The following is a 24,466-nucleotide window of genomic DNA, read 5'->3' as shown; positions in this document are numbered from 1 at the left end:
CATCAATGTTACAGTAGCTATTTAAGACAATTTTAGACATGGAAAGTTACTTACAGAACTATTTTACACCTTTACCACCTGCATTTAAAGGCTGCACTACCAGGTTCTATTTATAAAAGAGAAAGCATTTAAAATGGAGGGCACATTTATCATTGCTTAACTGATACCATTTCAATAGAGAATAGTGTGGTCTCGCAGGTATTCCAAAAGTATCAAAAACTAACTCATGTTTGTCCTTTCAGTTCTCAAACAGAGGCAAGTAACAGTTTCATAAAGCTTCTGGCTCATTTCTTTCTTTCTTTCTTTTTCTTTTTATTTTTTTGGAGACAGACGAATTCTCACTCTGTCGCTAGGCTGGAGTGCAGTGGCGTGATCTCAGCTCACTGCAACCTCCGCCTCCCAGGTTCAAGTGATTCTCCTGCCTCAGCCTTCCGAGTAGCTGGGACTACAGGTGCATGCCACCACGCCCAACTAATTTTTGTATTTTTAGTAGAGACAGGGTTTCACCATGTTGGCCACGACGGTCTCGATCTCCCGAACTCAAGTGATCCACCCACCTTGGCTTCCCAAAGGGCTGAGATTACAGGCGTGAGCCACCATGCCCAGCTGCTTCTGGCTCATTTCTAAACTTAAGCAGAAACAATTCTTCCACAGTTCAAAAGCATAATTCTTTCAAAATGACTTACAGAAAATACCATCTTAGAATAACTTACAGTATCTTATTGCATAGTTTTCTTTCTAAAGTTTATTTTCAAAGATAAAAAAAGTTAATATACACTCATTAGAAAATAAGGCAAAGTAAGAAAAAAAATCATTTATGTTACCCAAGGCAACAAATTAAAATGTCAGGTATTTCCTTTTAGACATTTTTTTTTTTTTTTTTTTTTTTGAGACAGAGTCTCACAATCTCAGCTCACTGCAACCTCCACCTCCCGGCTTCAAGTCATTCTTGTGCCTCAGGCTCCCGAGTAGCTGGGATTACAAGTGTGTACCACCATGCCCAGCTAATTTTTGGTATTTTTAGTAGAGATGGGTTTTCACCATGTTGACCAGGCTGGTCTCAAACTCCTGACCTCAAATGATCCGCCTGCCTCAGCTTCCCAAAGTGCTGGGATTACAGGTGTGAGCCACTGTGACCAGCCCCTTTTAGACTTTTTCTATGTATTTTTTACATAGCTGCAAACACAGTGTGTGTATAATTCTATATATTTTTCACACTTGTTATAAGGCATGGACTTCTTCATCAATTATGGAAACATTCTAAATAGCTGGATTATATTCTATTATCCTATTGCTGGCTATCTCCTTTTGTTTTATTATTTTACTTTTCAGAGACAGCGTCTTGCTGTGTCACCCAGGCTGGATAGTGCAGTGGTACAATCCTAGCTCACCGCAGCCTTGAACTGCTGAGCTCAAGTGATCTTCCTGCTTCAGCCACATAAGTAGCTGGGACTACAGGTGTATGCTATCATGCCTGGATAATTTTCATTTTTCTTGTAGAGATGGGGTCTTGCTATGTTGCACAGGCTAGTCTTGAACTCCTGGCCTCAGCCTCCCAAAGTGCTGGGATTATAGGCATAAGCCACCATGCCCAACCTGGCTATCTCCATTTATTTGTGGCTACAAAAAAAAGACTATCTTTCTACATAAAATTTTTCTCCATATTTAGGATGTTTTCGTTAAGATAGACTTCCCAGAATTAAATGTTACAAGGTCAAAAACGTGTATGTGTGTCTATGTAAAAAGGGTTTTTTCTAACCTAGTGATATATCAAAATCACCAAACTTTCCTACTCTATGTGGAATAAGATCATTTAGTTAAGCAGTATGTCTTTTTACAACATTAGAAATAATGACTAAATGTTGAATATAACCCTGAGTAATCATTCACAGTTTGTTAGAGCTTTCAAGTTCTTAGTTGAAAATTACTGTGTCTGGGATGTTGGCTTTCTGGCTTAGAAGTGCTGAAGGCCCATAAATATATCAGACGTCAAGTTCTCCTTGACATAGGTGTAGGAGCCAACCAACACATCTGGACTTGGGTTTTATTAAGGCTGCTACTTAATAATGCAGAGAGAAGAAAATGTTGCAAAAATTCAGGTAATAAAGAGTTAAATGAATAACTGTGTGAACAGTCACACAAGGCATTTGCAGACTGGCCAAAATTCCTATGTACCTTTGCACTGAATATCTTTAGTGCAAGGGCATACAAAATACTTTTAATTAACCCTGCAACTTAAGGTGAATATAAAAACATGAACTGGCTGGGCACAGAGGCTCACACTGTAATCCCAGATCTTTGGGGGGCTGAAGTTGGAGGACTGCTTGAGGCCAGGAGTTCAAGACCAGCCTGGGCAACACAGAGGAAGGGTAAGAATTCAGAAATTGTTACCCAGATATCAATTAACCTTGTCTTAGACTGTAAGCTGTTATGCAGATGAAAAGAAAAGTTCAGTAGAAAATACTCAAAGGAAGCAAAACTGAGAGACTTTACTCAGAGGAGCTCCAGAGAGTCATTTTTATCAGTCTTCCCCACAATTTCTCAGAAATGTATTTCAATTTCCTATTTTTCACTCCTCATCTCACCATCTTATTCTTTCCAAAATACAACTAAGAGATGTACAAATGCACTAATGTGAATGGTCTTCTAATTTTACAACTCTATCCATATATATATATCTCAGGTATAGATTTTTAAGATAATACTCTAAAACAACCAACGTAACTGTAATGCGAGTGTATCTAAAGTTATCAGGGCACAGAGATATCATATTTAGCTTTTTCTTATTTGTAATTACGTATCTCAAGTTGAAAACTATACTGAGGTCACCAAACTACAGTAAATTTTTCTGTCTTTATTTATTTATTTAAAGACAGGGTCTTGCTCTTATTCAGGCTCGAATGCAGTGGCACGAACACAGCTCACTGCAGCCTCAACCTCCTGGGCTCAGGTGATCCTTCTGCCTTAGCCTCCCATGTAGCTGGGACCCCAAAAGCATGCTACCACATCTGGCTAATTTATGATTTTTTGTAGAGATGGGGGGTCTTAATACAACTTTGTTGCCCAGACTGGTCTGGAACTCCTGGGTTCACATAATCCTACTGCCTCAATCTCCAAAACTGCTGAAATTATGAGTGTGAAACACTGTGCCCAGCTCTATTTTTTTTTTTTTTTCAGACAGAATCTCATTGTGTCACCCAGGCTAGAGTACAGTGGCACAAACACAGCTCACTACAGCCTTGACCTCCTGGACTCAAGCAAACCTCTCACCTCAACCTCCTATATAGCTGGGACCACACGTGTGAGCCATCACACCCAGCTTTTTTTTTTTTTTTTTTTTTAACTTTTTGTAGAGACAGGATCTCACTTTGTGACCCAGGCTGGTCCCGAACTCCTGAGCTCAAGTGATCCTCCTGCCTTGACCTCCCAAAGTGCTGGGATTAGAAGCATGAGCCACTGCACTTGGCCCTTTTCTATTTTCAAATATTCCACTTAAAAAAAAGTCTTCTGAGGCCGGGCATGGTGGCCCATGCCTGTAATCTCAGCATTTGGGAGGCAGAAGAAGCCAGATCACTTGAGGTCAGGAGTTCAAGATCAGCCTGGCCAACATGGTGAAACCCATCTCTACTAAAAATACAAAAAATTAGCCAGGTGTGGTGGTGCATACCTGTAATCCCAGCTACTTGGGAGCTGAGGCAGGAGAATCGCTTGAACCTGGGAGGTGGGGGTTGCAGTGAGCCGAGATAGGGCCACTGCACTCCAGCCTGGGCAACAAAGTCAGACTCTATCATAAAATAAAATAAAAAAATAAAATTAAAAATAAAATAAAATAAAATATTAGAAATTAAAAAAAAAAAAGTTCTGAACTCTCTGCTTTTATTTCTCCAAATGTTTCAATCTGGTGAAGTATTTTCTTTCTTTCTTTTTTTTTTTTTGAGATGGAGTCTTTGCTCTGTCACCAGGTTGGAATACAGTGGTGCGATCTCAGCTCACTGCAACCTCCGCCTCCTGGGTTCAAGCAATTCTCCTGCCTCAGCCTCCTGAGTAGCTGGGACTACAGGTGCGCACCACCACGCCCAGCTAATTTTTGTATTTTTAGTAGAGACGGGGTTTCACCATGTTGGCCAGGATGGTCTCAATCTCTTGACCTCATGATCTGCCCTCCTTGGCCTCCCGAAGTGCTGGGATTACAGGCGTGAGCCACAGTGCCTGGCCATATTTTCTATATCTACTTTTAATAATAATGCCACTATAGCTAATAACAATTTTAATAAGGACAATTCTCCTAACTGAGCCAATAGGCATAAAATATCTCAATAGGATATTTATTAGGATAAATATTTAATAGGATAAATAGGTTAAGGAATCAATATACAGTCTCTAGCAGCTTCAACACAAACCATAAGCAAGCTGTTAACTGAGCATGCCTAAATAGTAACACACTTTGGGAAAGGACACGGGTGTGTACTAATGTCAAGAAATGCTTCACCAAGCATTAGAAGAATCTGAATTTACAGATGATCATGAATACAAAGGAAATGCTCCAATATCTATATGTTAACTAGTGATACTTAAAGATCACGTAAGACAAACTTCACCTTGTCATGTCCTTTAATATATTAACCAAATGACAAAAAATTTAAAAATTATAAGAAGCAGCAGCTTACTTAATGAAATCTATTAAACTCTTGTATAACTTTAAATATATAACTATGTATACAAATTCACGAACAATCTTATAAGGACCTTCATACAAGGGAATAAATAACTTTCATAAGAAACTAACAGGCCGGGCGCGGTGGCTCAAGCCTGTAATCCCAGCACTTTGGGAGCCGAGACGGGCGGATCACAAGGTCAGGAGATCGAGACCATCCTGGCTAACACGGTGAAACCCCGTCTCTACTAAAAAAAATACAAAAAACTAGCCGGGCGAGGTGGCGGGCGCCTGTAGTCCCAGCTACTCGGGAGGCTGAGGCAGGAGAATGGCGTGAACCCGGGAGGCGGAGCTTGCAGTGAGCTGCGATCCGGCCACTGCACTCCAGCCTGGGCGACAGAGTGAGACTCCGTCTCAAAAAAACAAAAACAAACAAACAAACAAAAAAAGAAACTAACGCAGGACTTCCTTGGATAAAATATTTTACTATAACGTAATATTCCAAGGACTCTTAGATTTCCAACATTTAACAACATTAAGATTTTTAGAAACCTATCCTCTTCATAAGGCAATCCTATGAAAAAGCAGTTCATTTTTGTCTGACAATATTAAAATCCTTTTTTCAACAAAGGACTCCTATATTAAGTAATGAATTCACGCTACATAAAGGAAGAACTTGGGTGATTATTAAAGCAATATGGGTGAATGAAGTCAGTCATTAATGAATGGCTTAAATGTCACACACATATTTAATCTAAAAATACATTATAAATAGGGTAAAAAATGCAATAGGTATGCTGTCCATCACGCTTTTGGGCCTCTGTAAATACTCAGTGTGAACTATGCGCTTGGTTGTCAAACTCTAATGCTGCCACTGAACTTAAGAAGTAGCACGAACCAACAATGTATATGGCTAATGCAAATAATAAAATAGAATGAAAGAAATCCTAAAACCAAAATATGCACAAAGGAAATCACGCCCAAATAACAAACTGTAAAATAAACAATATTTGATTAAATAACAGGTTAGAGGAAGTGATGGGATTATACACAAAAACTTAGCTGGGAAGGAGATTGAGAGTATTAAAAAATTACTAAGTGACACAAACAAACAAATGAAAACAAACATCTAAAAAAAAGGACAAATTAAAGTTCACGACACACTACAATCTAGAAACATTCTCATGCAAAGCAGGAGTGTTCTCAAGTCAGAGTAATAAATACTTAATAAATAAAAATCCTGGGTAGTTCAAACCAACAATCAAGCTCATCTATATATAATCACTTTCAAATTTAAAAGATATTTAAAATATAAAATATATTCAAAACATCTTTTTCTCCAGTAATGTAATTTATACCACTTGAAATGAAAGCAGTCCCAAAGATTAAAATCATCTGACCACATGTTAATCATTCTCCAAATGTATTTAAATTCAAATAGTTCCAGTTATTCATAAATTAGTCTAAAGGAAAACATAAACCTATCCAGATCTAAGAGTGAGATCATAATTACCAAGAGAAAGATTACATGTGAGATAGATGTGTGTTTAATACTACTCTCACATGTCAAAGTCAATATACGTTCAATTAAATTGGAAATAATTTTTTTTATTATTTCTATATTTAAAATATATAATGTTAGTAAATAAGTTCAAGAAAAAAGACAATTTTTTTCTCATAAAAGAAAAAACACTTGCAGAAATTAACCTCTTGAAACTGCCTAAATTCATTATCAGGTTATATAGCACTTTTCTTTTTAGCATGAAGGACTAACATCACTGAAAATATAAGCAAAGTTAAAAAATGTTTTTCTTAGAGACATAATATTTAGAAAGATGCGTAAAAGCAGGTTCCATATCTTCTTCATTTTCAAATTTTGCCCCAGTTCACAGCAGGTTCCTATTCAAAGCAGGTACTTAAATTAAGTACTGTGAATGAATAAACCAAATCACGGTGGGGTTAGGAGAGAGTAGGGTAATAAGAGAATGTGGCCTCAATCAAACATGTATCATATCTGGTAGCAATTTGTATTTCAGTGACCAAAATTTTTACAAGCACTCTAAAACAATTGCTGATTTGAGACCAATACTTGTCTACTAATTTAATTCTTTGCAGACATTCAATGAAACTTTTTACTTAAATAAAAATGACGGCTGGGCGAGGTGGCGCACACCTGTAATCCCAGCACTCTGGGAGCCTGAGGCGGGCAGATCACCTGAGGTCAGGAGTTCGAGACCAGTTTGAAACACGGCGAAACTAAAAATATAAAAGTTAGCCGGGCAAGGTGGCACATGCCTGTGCTCCCAGCTACTCAGGAGGCTGAGGCACAAGAATCACTTGAACCTGGGAGGTGGAGGTTGCAGTGAGCTGAGATCATGCCACTGCACTCCAGCCTGGGTGGCAGAGTGAGACTCCATCTCAAAAAACAAACAAACAAACAAACAAACAAACAAAAAAAGACAAGCCTTTTAGAACTGCTCTTTTACAATTCTAAATCAAACACTAAGCATGGTAGTTCTGATATCTAAAAACAAAGACTTAGGACCTAGTGGTAAGTGAGAACCCTCCCTATGAATAAACTACAGTGAAAAAGTTTTAAATGACTTTTACTTAATCAGTCTTTTTTGTGCTTAACATTAGGATATGTCTAACACAGGAAACCAATAGTGACCAACTAATAACAGCTGCCAAAACCTGAGAAGTTAACAGGGAAAAGTGGTTCCATTCTCATCCCACCACCCAATAACTTTTTCCAATTTTTCATGGGAAAGGAGTAAAATGGTGGTGGTGGTGATGGGACCAGAGACATTTTCATTCTGTAGGTGTCCTTTTCCTGGGCCTCCATTTTCACAACTAGGCCATACCTTAAGACTGAGGTTGCAAGCTGGTGGACCATAAGCATGCTTTGCTCTGATTAGTACTTTAAAAATTTGTTAATTAATTGCTAATCTCTAAATATCAGGAAATTTCACACCAAAGCCTTTATTTCCAGTCTCTTGTAAAACCAGAAAATCTGGCAACACCAGACCTGTACAACAACAAATGGCCAGAGCTGAGTGGTGGCTGCCTCTTTTAGACAGTGCCTGTCAGAGTCCCCACCTCTCCTTGTTTCTTATACTTGGCCACCTTCATTCTTTTACATTATCCATCCAGGACCTGTGGGCACTGAGTTTTTGGCCCCCACCTGCCTATCTTACTTACCTTTCATAAAGTAGAAGAAACTCCAGTATGCAGCCCCTAAAATTCCACTGTACTTCTCTTAAATAATTGAAATACTAACGGGGATAAGGAAGGAGCTGTTTGAAAAGTACACTGGATCCTCTACTTGTTGTTTTCATTCTTTCCATTCTTGATTACCAGATGTCAGGATGTGTGCTGACATTACCATTAAATTACTACCAGTTTATAAACAGGTATGACCAAAACTTACTGATTTCTCTTTGAGGGTCACTATATAATTTACTATGTGCAATTGTATTCATTTAATGCACAATCTATCCTATTTCATTTGAAAGCTAACTAAACCAATTTTATTTGAAAGCTAACTAAACCAATCTAGGAATAAAATTGTCACCAGGGACACAGACGATGAATCAATCTGTAATTATGGACAATCAAGAGTTTCTAGAATAGGTAAAAAAAAAAAAAAAAAATAGGTGGTTTGTGATCAGCAATTATGGGGAGCCAAGGTGAGTCCACCAAAATAAGATATCAAATAGATGTTGCTTGCTAATTAGATAAAATTATGATATTGGTAGATCAGAGGAATATGGAAGAAATTATATACTGATTTTAGAAAAATCCTTCATGAAATATCTGATAAGATAGGAAGATAAAATGTGGGCTGGATAATAGCATATTTTTCATTGACTGAAAAATCCTTTCCCAAGAATTTTGAACCTGTCATTATACTATAGGGCTTGCTCAGTTTAGTACTCTCCCTCTTTCCAACCTCTGGGTATTCAACATCTTTTTTTTTTTTTATCAGTAACTTGAAAGACAGTACATATCTACCAAATTTGCAAACAGCACAATGCTTAGAGAGATATATAATGGGACAAATGACAGAAATAATGTTCGAAATGATTGAACTAGAACAAATGGATCAAAAAGAAGAATATGACATTTAATAGAGATATGTATGTATCTGCATTTAGATTTAAAGCATCAACTAAAAAATGCCAAATACACAATTAGAAAGGAGGAGACATCTGTCTCTTCATATGAAAAACATCTGACTTTAATTAACCCCAAGATAATATATGTCAACAGTGGGATGGGACTGCCAAAAAGTTAATTCATGCCCTAGACAGATGCCCACTGTTCTGGACTACTCACACTAAAACTGCAACACTGCTTTCTATTCTTGGTGGCACCTTTTAAGAGGTACTGTGAAAACCTAAGGGGCTTTCAGATGAAGACAACCAGGAATGATGAGTTCACTAAACCATCTAATTTAAGAAAAGGCTGAAAGAAATGGGGATGTTCTACCTGGAGAAGAGAAAATTAGGGGAGACATGATGGCCGTCTTCAAATGCCTGAAGGATTGCTATGTTGAAGAGGGAGTAGAATAGTCGTATGTTGTTCTAAAGGGCAGAACTAAAACTAAAGAGAGAAAGTTATAGGGAAAACATTTAGTTAAAAAAAAATAATAAAAGCAAAAGCAAAAACGCTTTCCAATGAGGCAAGCCATCAGCAGATAAACAGCACTCTCTCAGGAAGGCTTGCAGGAAGGCATTCTAACAGGAGGTCAGGCCAGATGAATTCCAGAATCTCTTCCAACTCAACGATTCCCAAAACTGGAGCACCTGAGTGTTGTTTGGTTTGAACTAGCCTTGCATTTTCTGTCAGTCATCATGAGAGAATCTGTCTATGTTACTACTTTACAAGGTGCTGAAGCACAGAAGCAGAACTTTGCCACCAAATGAGTGTGGTGATCCCTTCAAAGCAGTCACCTGAGATGGTTGCATTCTTATTCCAGAGCTGCTAGTGCTCGAAACATCACTGAAACTCTTAGAATGCCTTCAAAATCAGTTTCTGACTCATAGAAGAAATAAACTCACTGTTTCACAGACATATCCACTATATTGCTGGTGGATACAAACTATGGTCATTTGATATAAAGTCTAGCCCTCAGTGAGTGTCCGAATGGTGAGCCAAATAACTGACCCATTTCTAACCAAAACTGAATATTTAGCTTGATCATCCATCTTAATCCAGCCCAGCTCCCAATTTAAATGATTTCAAAAACCTAATGCATATAAATATGACATCAGGTACAAATTAGTATTCAGCTCTTAAATGCTCAAAAAATGTAAAACTGTTTTGAACAAAGGTAGCATGATTAGAATAAGAATACAACCTTCCAAGATTATAGCTTTGAGGGAATATATGCATCCTTTTTTTTTTCTCTTTCTTTCTTAAAAGCGTATTACTTTATAGGATTACTTCATGCTTTTGGTTCAATTATAAAGACCTAAAAAACCAGTACTACAGATCTTTTTCCCTTTTCCATATTCCTTTGAGTTCTTAAAGCTGGTTATTATCCTCATGTCTAGAAACCATGTTCTTTCAAATAAACACTCCAGGTGCTTAAAAGTAAAAGTAGATTATAATTATAAATGGTTTCAAGAATAGAATATTTTTTCAAACCCAAAATACTGTTCGCATTACTATGGTTTTAATGAGATATATTATTTCAATGTAAGCTGAGTACAGTATAATATAATATCTTTCATTTAGGATCAATGTGTCTTTTCTTTACTACAAAAGTCCTAATCTATTTCTATTATTTCTATAACTCACAGCCAAAAGATTTTAATTTCCCTATACATATTATCTTTTAATAGGAAAGATAATTTATTTTCCTTATGAAAAAAATCATCCAAAATCTTATTTTACAGTCCTCTAAATATACCTATTAATTTTAAAACATTATTAAGGATGCTTCCAAAACTAAACATTGTCATCACAGTGAGAATTTTAGTGGAAGTTAGTTGGGCATCAGTCAGCTTGTCTTTGTAGTGAGTATCTGTATAATAAATAGTTATCCACTTTTTTCTTTTGTATTTTAACAGAATGCCTGGTACCCAGTAAATAAAGTTAAGAACCTGTTAAGAACTGCAGTGAAGATTTTGTTCTTTACAGATTGCAGCAAGTCTGAGTTGAGGAAGTTCTGACAGATGCAAAATGTACACCTGTTGCAGGTGCACATACAGCGTAACCGGGCATGGCTGCGAAAACACACAGAAGGACAGGAGTTGAGTTCTTACTTACAAATATGGCACAAGTCAGGGCGTGCCAACTTAAAAAAAAAAGACTTAGGCATAAGCAACACTCTTTGTAGAAAGGAAAAGGACAGTGTGGGGCATGCTAAAGTTGTGCAGAATTCCACATTTACCAAAAACATAATAAACAGTAATAGCTTCCTCCTCCCTCCCTGTAGAAAATCTAGGGAAAATTAGCTGACACTTTTGCTTTTTTTGGAGGGGGGATGGAATTATTATTACATGGATTTTTGTGGAATAAATATGCACAGCAATAGATGGCACCCTTGTCTAAATTAATAAAAAGAAAAACTGAGTAAGCCATAAGCACCCACCAAAAGGACAAAGTTTGCTAGCGTTTAAATAACCATTCCCTCCTCCTCCTCCCTCAGCATACACACATGCCTGAAAACCAGGAAGGAGAAGAATGATAAATACACAAATGAGTCAAAAGACAAGTATATTCAACCCTGAGAAGATGTGAACAACAACGTCTTTACTTCATCAAGCACCCTGGCTCTCAAAGGAACTAATCAAGGTGCTTTATAAATTTCTACTCAAATAAAATATAGGGTTGATTTCATCTGCTATCCAAACACAGCAGCTAAATATGACAGTATGAAACTCTGGGTAAGGATGTAAAAATCAACAATGGATCCAATTGAAATTAGATATGAAATTTAGGGAGGCTTTTTGACTCCTTTCTGGTTGAGTAGAGTTGTACTAGTTGGTGCAGGCACAGGGGACAACCCATTTCACCTCAGCTCTAACTACCAAAGTAGGGGGTCTCCAATGACTGTTCAGTGGTCAGAGCCACTCATTCATACAAAGCCATCACACCACCCATGAAGAGGTACTGGCTCAGAACCCACTCAGAAGAGCACCACCTGATGAATCAATGACATCAATTCCTGTAACACCTGAACATTTTTTTATAGGCTTCTCAGTCAAAGGACTGGCCCAATCTGACTTGGCTTAGCTTGTGAGATCTGATGAGACCACAGCACACGGTGGCATGGTTGTGGCGATTAGCAGCATTCCAATAATGCCTAATTCCCAACATGAAGAAAAACAAGAATTAATTTTTTAAAAAATCTGTATAGTCTCAAGACATTCCTTTTTCATTTTTTTTTTTTCATTTTTTTTTTGACTTGTGATGATGAACAAATCACTGCTACTAAGTCACTGCCAGCTGTCATACTGGAATCCATCTGTTATTTTATAAATCAAATCTGATTCTTTAACATACACAAGGCTCCACCCACCAAAAAGGAGAGATGCAAAGTATGCTTAGCAACAGGGAGATGCTTCATGAGAAGTAGTTTGGGATTAACCGTATAAACAAGTGGTCCATGTATGTACATTTATCATATAACACACACACACATGCGCGCACACACACACACACAGAATTACAATAAAATGTTTTAAAAATGCAGATGTAAAAACACAGTTGCAGTTACTGTAACTACAAGATTAAAGAAGTACATTTATGTAGTAAGGAAGACAACGTAATATACAGTTAGGCAGCAAGCCTGACCAAGCAGTGCGTTTCTACATAATTACTAAATGTTAATTATGGCAAGAAAGGAGATTTGGTCATTCTCTAAGAAAATATCAACAAAATCCCACAGAAGTCATAAAGAAAAAGTAACTTACAAAGCAGTTTTTAGAAAGACCCAGATTTTTCTCAAATTCTCTATTCTATCAGTGTGGCCCATGTCTCGGGAGAGTCTGTCTCTGTAATGATCCTCTCTGTAGATAACATACATGAGAGTTTTAAAGCAAAGGTAAAACATAAATAAGGTTTTGGTTATTCTATAATAATAGGAATGACTTGTCTTCGAATACAAATAGAAATTCAAGGGTTTGTTGCATCTAAAAAAAGTATTAGGTAATAAAATAGCAGTAAAGTTAACTCTGACTTTAAAAATCTGTACAAATCAACACCTTTTTGAAAAATGTCAGTCTTGGTTTATAGCAATGTTTGATTATTACTCTATTTTACACTACAGTTTTCATAAGAAGAAAAATAATTTAGAGACTAACATAAGAATAAGTAGAATAAGCTATAAAGTCCTGAGAAACGCACTGCCTGAAAAACTATTTTGTTACAAAACAGAATTTATACAAACACACTACTTGAGGGAAATGCCATTAAGAACCATGCAATTTTAAGGCAGTTAGTAAACTACGGAGATGACCACAGTTATGTGCTTGTGCATATGCATGTATAGATATATAATAAATGTACATGAAATTTGTGGCTCATAACACTTAATGTAAAACATTTATACAGTAGAAATTCCAATTACAACTACTCTTTATGGCACTTAAAAAAGACATATCCTGAACTCAAGCATACCCATAATTTCAACATAAATTAATAAAAGATTTTAGAAAACTTCATATACCTAAGGTCAATAACAGAAAAATGTAAAAGTAAACTTTGTTCATATGAAAATGCTTTATAAGCATAAAACAACATGATGCCAACCCCATTTTATTCCAGTAAAACTATTTTTTAATGCTGGGTAGGGCGTTGTGTTTTATTGTACTATCCTATTAAGATAGTTAGAGCCTGCTCAAAAATATACAAATATTGCCAGAAGTACTGTTTATATTGTTCTATTGAGGCATTCAAACCAAACTTGCATTTACTCACATTTGTACCTTCTCATTACAAAGTATCTTTCTGTTGCTGAACAATTCCTATGTGACAAAGATATTCCCTTCATGGCTAATAATGGCATGCAATGTTATGAACCATGCAACATGAAAATGAAGACAGAGCAAGTACTTACGGATACATGGCCATTGTTGTCAATTTAACAAAGATATCCTTACTGGGGGCATCAGCAGTATTGCAAGTGAAGGCTTGGGGTGGAGGCATTTTGTGTTTCCTGCAGAAATCAGTAGGTGAAATACCATATTCTTGTTTAACTTCATGCAGGTCTGACTTTGCAGCTACGATTAAGCAAGGTATTCTGCTGTCCATAAAGTGTTGCTATGGAATAAAAAATGAAATCAAAATCTGATAATAAGTTCAAAAATTACTATTTAATTAAATGTGAACCACACATTTCCTCCAGAGAGGCAAAGCAACAGTAGTTTCAAAGCGAAAAAATGAACCAAAAGGCAAAGATTAGCAGTGGTCTAGGTAAATTTCATATAATAAATAAGACCCAGACCACTTTTCCAATGCAGATGACAAAACAGACCTATACTGATTCTTTAGATTACAATTTAAAAAAATATGTAATTAAAAACACACATTAAACACACATTATTTTGAAATATGAAGAAATCCACCTAAATTCTTCTATAAAAACTAATTTCATTTTTTCATATCACCTCTAGTCCTTGAACACATGCATTCATATGGTGTTTGTACAGTTGCAGTCATGCTGGACATAATCACTTAAAAATGTAATACTGTGTCCTCCATATTCTTCAGAATTCAAAACCATTTTTAATTTTCCATTTATTGTTTTTATTTTTTAAATATTGTCTAATATTCCACTAGATTATTTTATCTTCAGTAAATCATCGTCCATTGTCAGCCATCTTGATTATTTCCAGTTTTTTGCTATTTCATAATCTCTAAGTGACTGATAGACTTTCTAAGCTTCAGGTTTATCCTTTTCCTCTGGCTGTTATTCTTGGTATATTTGGCAATATATATTCCATACGTACTACTCTTTTTTTTTTCATCAGAGAGAAGGCAGACATATGTAACTTTAACAGCCAGGAAGACCTTGCATTAATGCAAAAGTTCTCAATCAAGAAGCACCTCAGAATCACATGTAGAAAACTTTTAGAAATATATAGGTCTGAGACTCTAGCACTTTAGAACAAAACCAGAACCTTTAGGGATAGGGTAAAGATGTATGTATTTTTAAAAAGCTCCACACATGATTTTGTTGCATTTTTGTGATTAGGAAACACCACACTGCAATTCCATAAAAACTCCATATGAAGTTACATTTAGTCATAGTCTGTAGGAGCAACAAACCTTAAAAATCCTGGCACAGTATTCAAAGGATTTGGGATTGCTGACATCATATACCAGGCACACAACATCACAAATGATCTCAGCTTCAGTTAGAAATTCCGATTCTGAGATATCATGCAACTTGTAAAAGAAAAAGACAATGAAATATATAAGTATCATAATATTGATATATTAAGTCATAATAGCTTATTACTTCCTCCCCTGGACTTCCTAACTTTAAAAGTACTGGTTAAGCATAACTTTTCGGGCCATTTTTAAAAGTAGAAAGTATAGACAAATAAGTATCTTCTGTTTCTGTAGACTAAAAATGGTGATTAAGATTCTGTGGAAGCTTAGCCAAGCACACTGACATGTGCCTGTAGTCCCAGCTACTGGGGAGGCTAAGGCAGGAGAATCGCTTGAGCCTGGAAAGCAGAGGTTACAGTGAGCCGAGATCGTGCCACTGCACTCCAGCCTGGGTGACAGAAGTGAAACCCTGTCTCAAAAAAAAAAAAAAAAAAAAAAAAGATTCAATGGCAGCTAGTATTAGTGAGTGACTAATGTGTGGCAGCAGACCCTCTACATGCATTGTTTACATTCTACAGAAAAGGAGACGGGCTAGAAAGATTAAGTCAGCTGCCCATGGTACACATCTAGGAAGTTATCAAATCAAAATTTGAACTCAGATATGATTCTCAAATCCATTTTTTTTCTACCACACCACCTCTTCTCCCCCACTAATCAAAAACAAAAAGCAAATAACTCTTTACAGTAAGGTCATTTTGCTCTGTTTCACTGCCACTCTTTGGTGTTTATTATAAAATTTCTTAAATATTCCATCTATGATATAATGATCTCCAACAAGAGTAAAATTCAGGGATGGGCACTGTGGCTCACACCTGTAATCTCAGCACTTTGGGAGACTGAGGTGGGCAAACCGCTTGAGCCCAGGAGTTTGAGACTAGCCCGGGATAGGGTTTCTCCATGTTGGTCAGGCTGGGGTGATCCACCCGCCTCGGCCTCCCAAAGTTTGCTGGGATTACAGGTGTGAGCCACCACACCCGGCCCATATAACCGTCCTTCTACTGTATTTCATGGTATCTTTTCAGCCCTTCTTTTGTACTTTTTTTATTGTTTGTTTGATTTTATTGCTACTTGCAGAGCAGGGCTAACCCACAGGCAGTGTGCCTAGAGTAGCCTATACATTTTTAAGGCTAACATATTTGTTAAATATTCCCTTCCCTGCTAAATAAACTTGATTCAGATTATAGGTAAACTACCAAGCATTAGCAGGATTTTCATATTAATTTCTAGTCAATAGTACAGGAAATAATTTAAAAAAAAATAGAAGTATGCAGCCATAAATAAGGAGTTCATGTCCTTTGCAGAGACATGGATGAAGTTGGAAGCCATCATTCTCAGCAAACTAACACAGGAACAGAAAACCAAACACTGCATGTTCTCACTCATAAGTGGGAGTTGAACAATGAGAATACATGGATACAGGGAGGGGCACATCACACACCAGGGCCTGTCGGGGGCTGAGGGGCAAGGGAAGGGAGAGCATTAGGACAAATACCTAGTGCATGTGGGTCTGAAAACCTAGATGATGGGTTGACCTATGCAACAAACCTGCACAAGTATCCCAGAACTTAAAGTAAAAAAAAAAAAAAATAGAAGTAGAAGAAAGTAAAAGGGGAGTTCATTTTTTTCACCTTTTTTTTTTTTGTTTTTGAGGTGGAGTCTCACTTTGTCGCCCAGGCTGGAACGCAGTGGCGCAATCTTGGCTCACTGCAACCTCCGCCTCCCAGGTTCACGCAATTCTCCTGCCTCAGCCTTCTAAGTACCTGGGATTACAGGCACGTGCCACCATGCCCAGCTAATTTTTGCATTTTTAGTAGAGACAAGCTTTCACCATGTTGGCCAGGCTGGTCTCGAACTCCTGACCTCAGGTGATCCACCTGACTCAGCCTCCCAAAGTGTCGGGATTACAGGCATGAGCTACTGCGCCTGGCCTAAACCTCTTTTCCTTATAAATTACCCAGTCTTAGGTAGTGTGAGCCACCATACCTGGCCCGTTTTTTTCCACTTTCTTATTGTGGTATAGCTAATGTGCAATTAAGCGTACCAATAGATGAATTTTTATTTATATCTATACCTATGCAATTATCACATAGATAAAAAGACTTAAAATTCTTTTTTTTTTCCCCCTGGAGATGGAGTTTCGCTCTTGCTGCCCAGGCAGGAGTGCAATGGCATTATCTCAGCTCACCACAACCTCTGCCTCCCGGGTTCAAGCGATTCTCCTGCCTCAGCCTCCCGAGTAGCTGGGATTACAGGCATGAGCCACCATGCCCGGCTAATTTTGTATTTTTAGTAGAGACGGGGTTTTTCCATGTTGGTCAGGCTGGTCTTGAACTCCTGACCTCAGGTGCTCCACCTGCCCTGGCCTCCCAAAGTGCTGGGATTACAGGCATGAGCCACCGCGCCCAGCCAAAAGACTTAAAATTCTAATGAATAAACCAGATGAAAAAAAATAAAATCAAGCTTGGTGGCACACGCCTGTAGTCCCAGCTCCTTGGGAGGCTGAGGTGGGAGATCCCTTGAGCCCAAGAGCTAGCCAGGACAATATAGTTAAGACTGTGTCTCTAAAGAAATTATTTAAAAATTTTATAATTTTCTAAAGAAATACATAAAAAAAAAATCACACACAAGTTCTATATAGAGTCATTCAATTGAAGCCAATTTGTTTTCAAAGAGCCATTTTAAAATGTACCCAATAATTAGAAATTTTTGTGTGCCACAGAATTTCTTACCAACAAGTATTTCTCTTGTCCATATACATAAACAGTGTTAATCGCATAGTAGGATTTATGATCTTCACGAATTTTCTTCTGCCTCTGAAAACAGAACACCAAAAATCTCAATATCTGCAGTAACTAGTTTTCAACAATACACAAACACCTCTGTGTATATGTGCAGGTGTGTTATAAATAAAAGGGCATTCTTCCCTACACTGTGTACTACTTATCAGTATAAAGGAGATACTGAGTTTATGTTTCTTAGTTCTTAAGACCTAAAATAAAAAGATGTATTTGTTCTGCATAAAGTACAAGCAGTAGCTAAAAAGGAAGGAAACTATCCCTATTACTGCAAGCAAGTATATTCTAGAGCCACCTGCTGGCAATCTTCATTATACTATAATTTGGTCTGATCGAGATGAATACCCACCTAGAAATATGTCGGCAGGGTGTGGTGGCACATGCCTGTAATCTCAGCACTTTGGGAGGCCAAGGTGGGAGGATCACTTGAGCTCAGGAGTTCAAGACCACCCTGGGCAACATGGCAAAACCCCATCTCTACTAAAAATACAAAAATTAGCTGGGCCTGGTGGTTCACGCCTGTAGTCCCAGCTGCTCTGGGGGCTGAGCTGGGAGGATCACCTAAGCCCAGATGGTTGAGGCTGCAGTGAGCCATGATCACGTCACTGAACTCCAGTCTAGCCAACAGAACAACACCTTGCCTCAAAAAAAAAAAAAAAAAAAAAAAAAGAAGAAGAAGAAAAGAAATATGTCTTCTTCTTCTTACTCAAGGGAGTAGTAAGAACTAGATAACAATATTCAATTCAAAATATTTACTGTGCATTTCCTTCATGTCAAGAACTGTGTTAGGTGCTTTCACATCTATAGTCGTTTAATGCCCATTTAAACACTGGTTAAAAAAAGACAAATGAATGAGCTAATATCAATGAAACAAAGATAAAGACAGTTCAACAGGATTATTGTTACATTTAGACTGTACTTGACTAATATAGGCCATTGAGTTCTACTAATTGTCTAAAAATGTCAGTGGCTACGAAAACATATAAACTTGTAAATATAAAAATTTGTTGGATAAAATTGTATTTTACAAGAACTCTCACCATTAAGTTTCTTCCAAGAAGAGCCTGAAGAACTCCACTTTTCCCACAGTTTTTCACTCCAATTACATTACATCTGAACACATTTCTTTGAGTTTGTTTTTTCTGCAGGTCTATCTTTTTATCTCTTGTTACTAAAAATAATAATAATAATAAAAACCCACTAAATATATACCACTTAGATTCAATGAGCCTCCATTCCACCTTTTGCAAAATAGGGCATTGCTGCTTATCATTTTTATGAAGTAGTTGATCTATAAACAAACATATTGTATGACAGTCAAGCTGTATGTGAATGAAGTACATAGAATGCAGAAGGGCCCCAGTTAGTGGAAAAATGCATTTCTGAAAGTTGACTGGAATGTGAATGTCATGTAACCAAACATTTATTTCATCATAAAATAGTGTATTTTCATAAGGAAAATATCCTACAAATGAATGAAAATTACTAAGAATATAGCCAACATTATATTCCATCTAATTTTTTCTGTGATAAACTGTCACATATTATAAACTAAAAGATGCTATTTCAAATCTGCACTCTCTTGGAGCTGGATCCATAAAAGGAAAAGGGACACACACTTTGGGGTTAGCCATCCTTTCAAATGTAAACTGTAAAAGAGGCATGCCAGAAAACAATGCTGTATCATCAGGACAGCAGGTAACCCTTCCTGAGGTAAAGAGACCTCCTTAGAGCCTGGCGCGGTGGCTCGCACCTGTAATCCCAGAACGGTGGGAGGCCAGGGTGGGCAGATCGCAAGGTCAAGAGATTGAGACCATCCTGGCCAACATGGTGAAACCCCATCTCCACTAAAAATACAAAAATCAGCTGGGCATGGTGGCACATGCCTGTAGTCCCAGCTATTTGGGAGGCTGAGGCAAGTGAATCGCTTGAACCCAGGAGGCGGAGGTTGCAGTGAGCCAAGATCTCGTCACTGCACTCCAGCCTGGTGACAGAGAGAGACTCTGTCTCAAACAACAACAACAAAAAAACCAACAACCTCCTTAGGCTATACCTGAAGACTGAACTACAGACCTCAACAGAGATACTAGTGATAGTAGAAAAAACCAAAAATGATAAAAATATATAATTATGGGATAGTTAAATAAGTTACAGAACATCCATATTGTGACACATTATTAACATTAAGATATATAAAGTATACTTACTGATACAGAAAGATGTAAACAATGTGCTGAGTGAAAGAACCTCATGGCTGGCTAGTGACTATTTTCTTATTTTCTGGTGTTGAATTAAATACTGTCTAATTGGTTAAGTATTTTAAAGGGTACCTGCTCTGTCAATTTAAGAAAGGCTGTCTTCTTGTGCTAGGGCTTCCCGTAAGATATGGCACATTTTCCACCAACAGGGATATAAGAAACTCTTGAAATGATCAGTTCCTTAACTTGCTATTTCCATACATTTGGTTTACTTTAAGTGGTGCACATTCCTTGGCAAGAATGCCTGGTTTACATTACAAGATTTGTGAAAGCTGTATTAATACAGAAAACAGTTAATAGGCATTATTTTTAATGTTTAAAGAAAATTAAAATGCAAGATCAACTGGTAAATCCTTTAATGCCCGTAGCTCTTCTTCATTTTCATCAGTGGAGTAACCCCAGGGAGTAGACTTGAAGCTAAGTCTCTACTCTTCTTTTCTTTTCATAAACAGTAAAATCAAACACCTCAACACAAAAGAAATGATCAGATCACAAGGAAAACTAATCGAGTGTAGATGGAAGACTAATGAAGATGAATTTATTCTTACTCTTTGTTACGTTTGAAAATGGAGTGCAAATCTCTAATCATGAGCTGAACAGTATCTAGATACTTACCTGTAATAGCTGAAGCTTGAGACTCTTGCTCAGTCAATATTGAATAGCCAAGATAGCCCAAATACTCCAGGCACCGCTGTACATCTAAATAAGTTGTGAGCCTATGAAAGAAAAGAATTTAAAATGTGAAAATTCCTAAATGAATATTTATGGGAAAAAAATCCAATAGCTAAAAAACTTTATGCACCACACCTAGATAATTTTTGTCTAGACTACTTTAATTTCCTATGTGCCCAACCATAGTTTTTCCTACACTGCCATTCTTTTTTTTTTTTTTTTTTTTGAAAGACAGAGTCTTACTTTGTCATCCATGCTAGAGTGCAATGGCACAAACACGGCTCACTGTAGCCTCAACCCCCTGGGTGCAAGTGATCTTCCTGCATCAGCCCCCCAAGTAGCTGGGACTACAGGCATGTGCCCCCAAGCCTGGCTAATTTATTTTTTAATTTAAAAAAATGTTTTAGTAGAGACAGGGTTTCGCCACGTTGCCTAGGCTGGTCTCGAACTCCTGATCTCAAGTGATCCATCCGCCTTGGCCTCCCAAAGTGCTAGGATTATAGGTATGAGCCACGTTGCCTGGCCCTACACTGCCGTTCTTAAAGCAGAGAAGAAAAGGGAGAAGAATGCAAGATGGCGGGAAATTCCTCTCTCTACTCCATCTGCCCAGAAACACCAAGGCCACAAAGATAAGCAGTGAGTGGCTGGTAAAATCGTGATAGAGTGGGGATATTTTACGTGATCTACTTTCCAAGTTAATATAAAGTTAATATATTTTCAAATATTAGCCAGTTGAGGACTTAATAAAACACACATGAAAAAGTGACAAAGGTGGCCAGGCACAGTGGCTTATGACTGTAATCCCAGCACTTTGGGAGGCTGAAGTGGGTAGATCACCTGAGGTCAGGAGTTCCAGACCAGCCTGACCAACATGGAGAAATCCCGTCTCTACTAAAAATACACAATTAGCCAGGTGTGGTGGCGCATGCCTGTAATCCCAGCTACTCGGGAGGCTGAGGTAGGAGAATCGCTTGAATCCGGGAGGCTGAGGTTGCAGTGAGCTGAGATCACACCATTGCATTCCAGCCTGGGCAACAAGAGCGAAATTCTGTTTCAAAAAAAAAAAAAAGTGACAAAGGTGCAAAAATAATCTGAAATTAGCCTTTCTTACATATTTGAAAAAAGAAAAGATCCTAATGTTGAGTCAGTTAAGGCTAAAGCAATTATGTCACTATGCAAGACCAGAAGATTCCCTTAATATCCTAGGTATAATAACTACCATGCTATAACTAGGTTGTAGACAAATCCTCACAAAATCTTACTAAGAGTTCATTAAAGGCTAGGCGTGGTAGCTCATGCCTGTAATCCCAGCACTTTGGGAGGCTGAAGCGGGCAGATCACTTGAGGCCAGAAGTTCGAGACCAGCCTGGCCAACATGGTGAAACCCTGTCTCTACTAAAAATACATCATCCAAAAGAAAACAGTCCCTTCCTGATAAATTTATAGAACATTTATAGTTCATCTTAGAGATATCAGCAGCTAATCTTGCTTAGAGGCAATTATGATTGAAGCATTTCATAAGGTCTTACAAGCTTACAAAGTAACAAATGTAATACATAATAACTTTAAACTATTTGCAACTCTAGAGGAAAGAGGTGAGCTCTATACTCACGTCCACTGGGAAAGGAATCCCTGGTAGGTTATCCAGCCTCTCTCATTGGTACAAACTGTATTATTCACATCTGGCCCCCAAGGTATGTAAGGGAAAACTTTAAATAAATCTTTAAGCTCATCAGGTGACAAAGCACAGTCTCTATCCTGAAGAAACACAAGGATACATAATGTTTAGATAGCTAAGATACTAATTTCCAACACAAAAGTCCCCCAATCTAGTAAAGCTATGCTTTTTAAAACTACTTAACAAGTAACAAGAAATTTTACATTTTATCAAGAAAATTCCTCACGTGTATATAAGAAAACCGATAAGAGAGTCTATTAGAAATTAGACATTTTCATCTTGAGAAAACAACAAAGGTAAACAGCAGAAAATATTTTTGTGAATTTTACTTAGACAGGTTAAGCAGTTTTTGGCTATGTGACATACACATCCCATAGCTCAGGGAACAGAGTTATATCATTCACTGAAAAATATTTTGCTATATATTATGGAAAATTACAGCTAAAGGCTTACCAAATCATGCTTGTCAAAGGTGCTTTGGAGAAACAAATATGCATGATGGTTTAATTCAGTAGTGCAATCAGGAGGTATTTTTAGCCTGTTGAAAAAATTCAAGAGTAAAATAAATCATTACTCAAATTTTAAAATTTAAGAAATGAATATAAAATTGCAACAAGTCTTTTGTGAGGTAATACCATTTACAAGAATATCTTCACTTGGCATCATTTAGACTTCCCAAGGAAACTCTCTGGAGTGATTTTGCCACTCTTCAGAAGAGTCATAATAATGCTCATTCCAAAGTAACAACATTTTCTTTCTTTCCCATTTTTAAATTCAGACAGGGTGTCACTGTTGCCCAGGCTACAGTACAGTGGCACGATCACAGCTCACTGCAGTCTCGACCTCCTGGGCTCAATCAATCTGCGCATCTCAGCCTCTTGAGTAGCTGGGACCACAGGCACACACTACCATGCCTGGCTAATTTTTATGTTTTTGTAGAGATGGGGTCTCACCCCGTTGCCCAGGCTGGCTTGAACTCCTGGGCTCAAACAATCCACCCACCTTGGCCTCCCAAAGTGTTGGGATTACAGGCATGAGCCACTGTACCAGGCCCATTTTCTTAAATATCAGAAAAGCAGGCTGAAGGGAAGTAACAGAGCCAAATTTTTATTTATTTATCCACTATTCTAGCAGCAATGTGAAGGAGAGAGGAAGAAGGTTCCATAAGGATAGAGAGATTCATGTAGTAGCTCCAGGGAGTTATTTTGCAGAAAATTAAAGGCAAAGAGGATAAAAAAAACTGAAAGAGATGATTAGTGTAAGCCACAATGCCATAAGACAGGGAATTTCCCAACTGTCATACTTAAAGCAATAAGCAACCTCCCATAGAATTCATCTATTCACATAAATGACACAAGAAAAGAAAACCTTATGAGAGAGTCCTATAACAAATTCATTCATTCAGTATATATTTATTGAAAAATCTAGGAAATTAACTTGAGCCAAGATTTAGTAACTTAGTCAAAGGAAGTTTCAGTTTAGAACTGATTAATGGACTAGGAATCTAATCAGAAAGAACTTTGCTTCCTCAAAAATGGAGAAGTAAAAAATAACAGTCTTTCTGAACCATTACATAGATAGCTGGAGGTGCTATGCTAAAATAACAGAGCACCATGAAGGTAATGTGTCAATGAAAAAATGAAGAATCACTGAAAACTCTAAGGCCAGATCCTGGGAAGTCACCATCCCTGAAAAGCTTGCTTCCCTGGGATATAGAAGAGGGATCCTGCAACAAGGCAGTCTCTTGTTTGGGGATGGCACTGGGTCTATTTTTAAACAAACAGAACTTAAACATAGTATTATCAAAGGAAAATAACGGGCCAGGCATGGTGGCTCAGGCCTGTAATCCCAGCACCTTAGGAGGCTGAGGCAAGAAGATCATTTGAGGCCCCAAGATCAGCCTAGGAAATATAGTGAAACAAAGAAAGAAAAGAAAGAAAAGAAAAGAAAAGAAAAAAGGAGGGGAGGGGACGGCATTGTGGTGCACACCTATAGTCCCAGCTATTCGGAAAGCTCAGGTGGGAGGATTGCTTGAGCCATGGAGCTCAAGGTTGCAATGAGC

General features: G+C 37.6%; 1 protein-coding gene across 9 annotated transcripts in view; it reads right to left on the bottom strand.

Annotated features, from left to right (window-relative positions):
• Positions 1–24,466, bottom strand: part of RHOT1 (ras homolog family member T1) — an 82,234-nt gene that overhangs the window by 4,799 nt on the left and 52,969 nt on the right. For 4 of the 9 annotated variants that reach the window (XM_021928916.2, XM_021928914.2, XM_021928913.2 and 1 more), the window contains 9 exons: positions 22,858–22,942; positions 22,339–22,484; positions 20,670–20,770; positions 18,837–18,967; positions 17,731–17,814; positions 14,936–15,055; positions 13,725–13,927; positions 12,580–12,675; positions 10,765–10,887 (listed from right to left, as the gene is read on the bottom strand). In XM_021928916.2, coding sequence (XP_021784608.1) covers positions 10,765–10,887; positions 12,580–12,675; positions 13,725–13,927; positions 14,936–15,055; positions 17,731–17,814; positions 18,837–18,967; positions 20,670–20,770; positions 22,339–22,484; positions 22,858–22,942 — 1,089 coding nt within the window. Of the gene's footprint in view, positions 1–9,145; positions 9,260–10,764; positions 10,888–12,579; positions 12,676–13,724; positions 13,928–14,935; positions 15,056–17,730; positions 17,815–18,836; positions 18,968–20,669; positions 20,771–22,338; positions 22,485–22,857; positions 22,943–24,466 lie in introns of all 9 variants that reach the window. The other 5 variants (XM_021928918.2, XM_021928915.2, XR_002518048.2 and 2 more) reach the window with 4 other exon arrangements.

Source organism: Papio anubis, chromosome 17 (genome assembly GCF_008728515.1).
Source record: "Papio anubis isolate 15944 chromosome 17, Panubis1.0, whole genome shotgun sequence".
Lineage (NCBI taxonomy): Eukaryota > Metazoa > Chordata > Mammalia > Primates > Cercopithecidae > Papio > Papio anubis.
The sequence above is the reverse complement of the archived record's forward strand: the minus strand, read 5'-3'. Positions and strand labels throughout refer to the sequence as shown.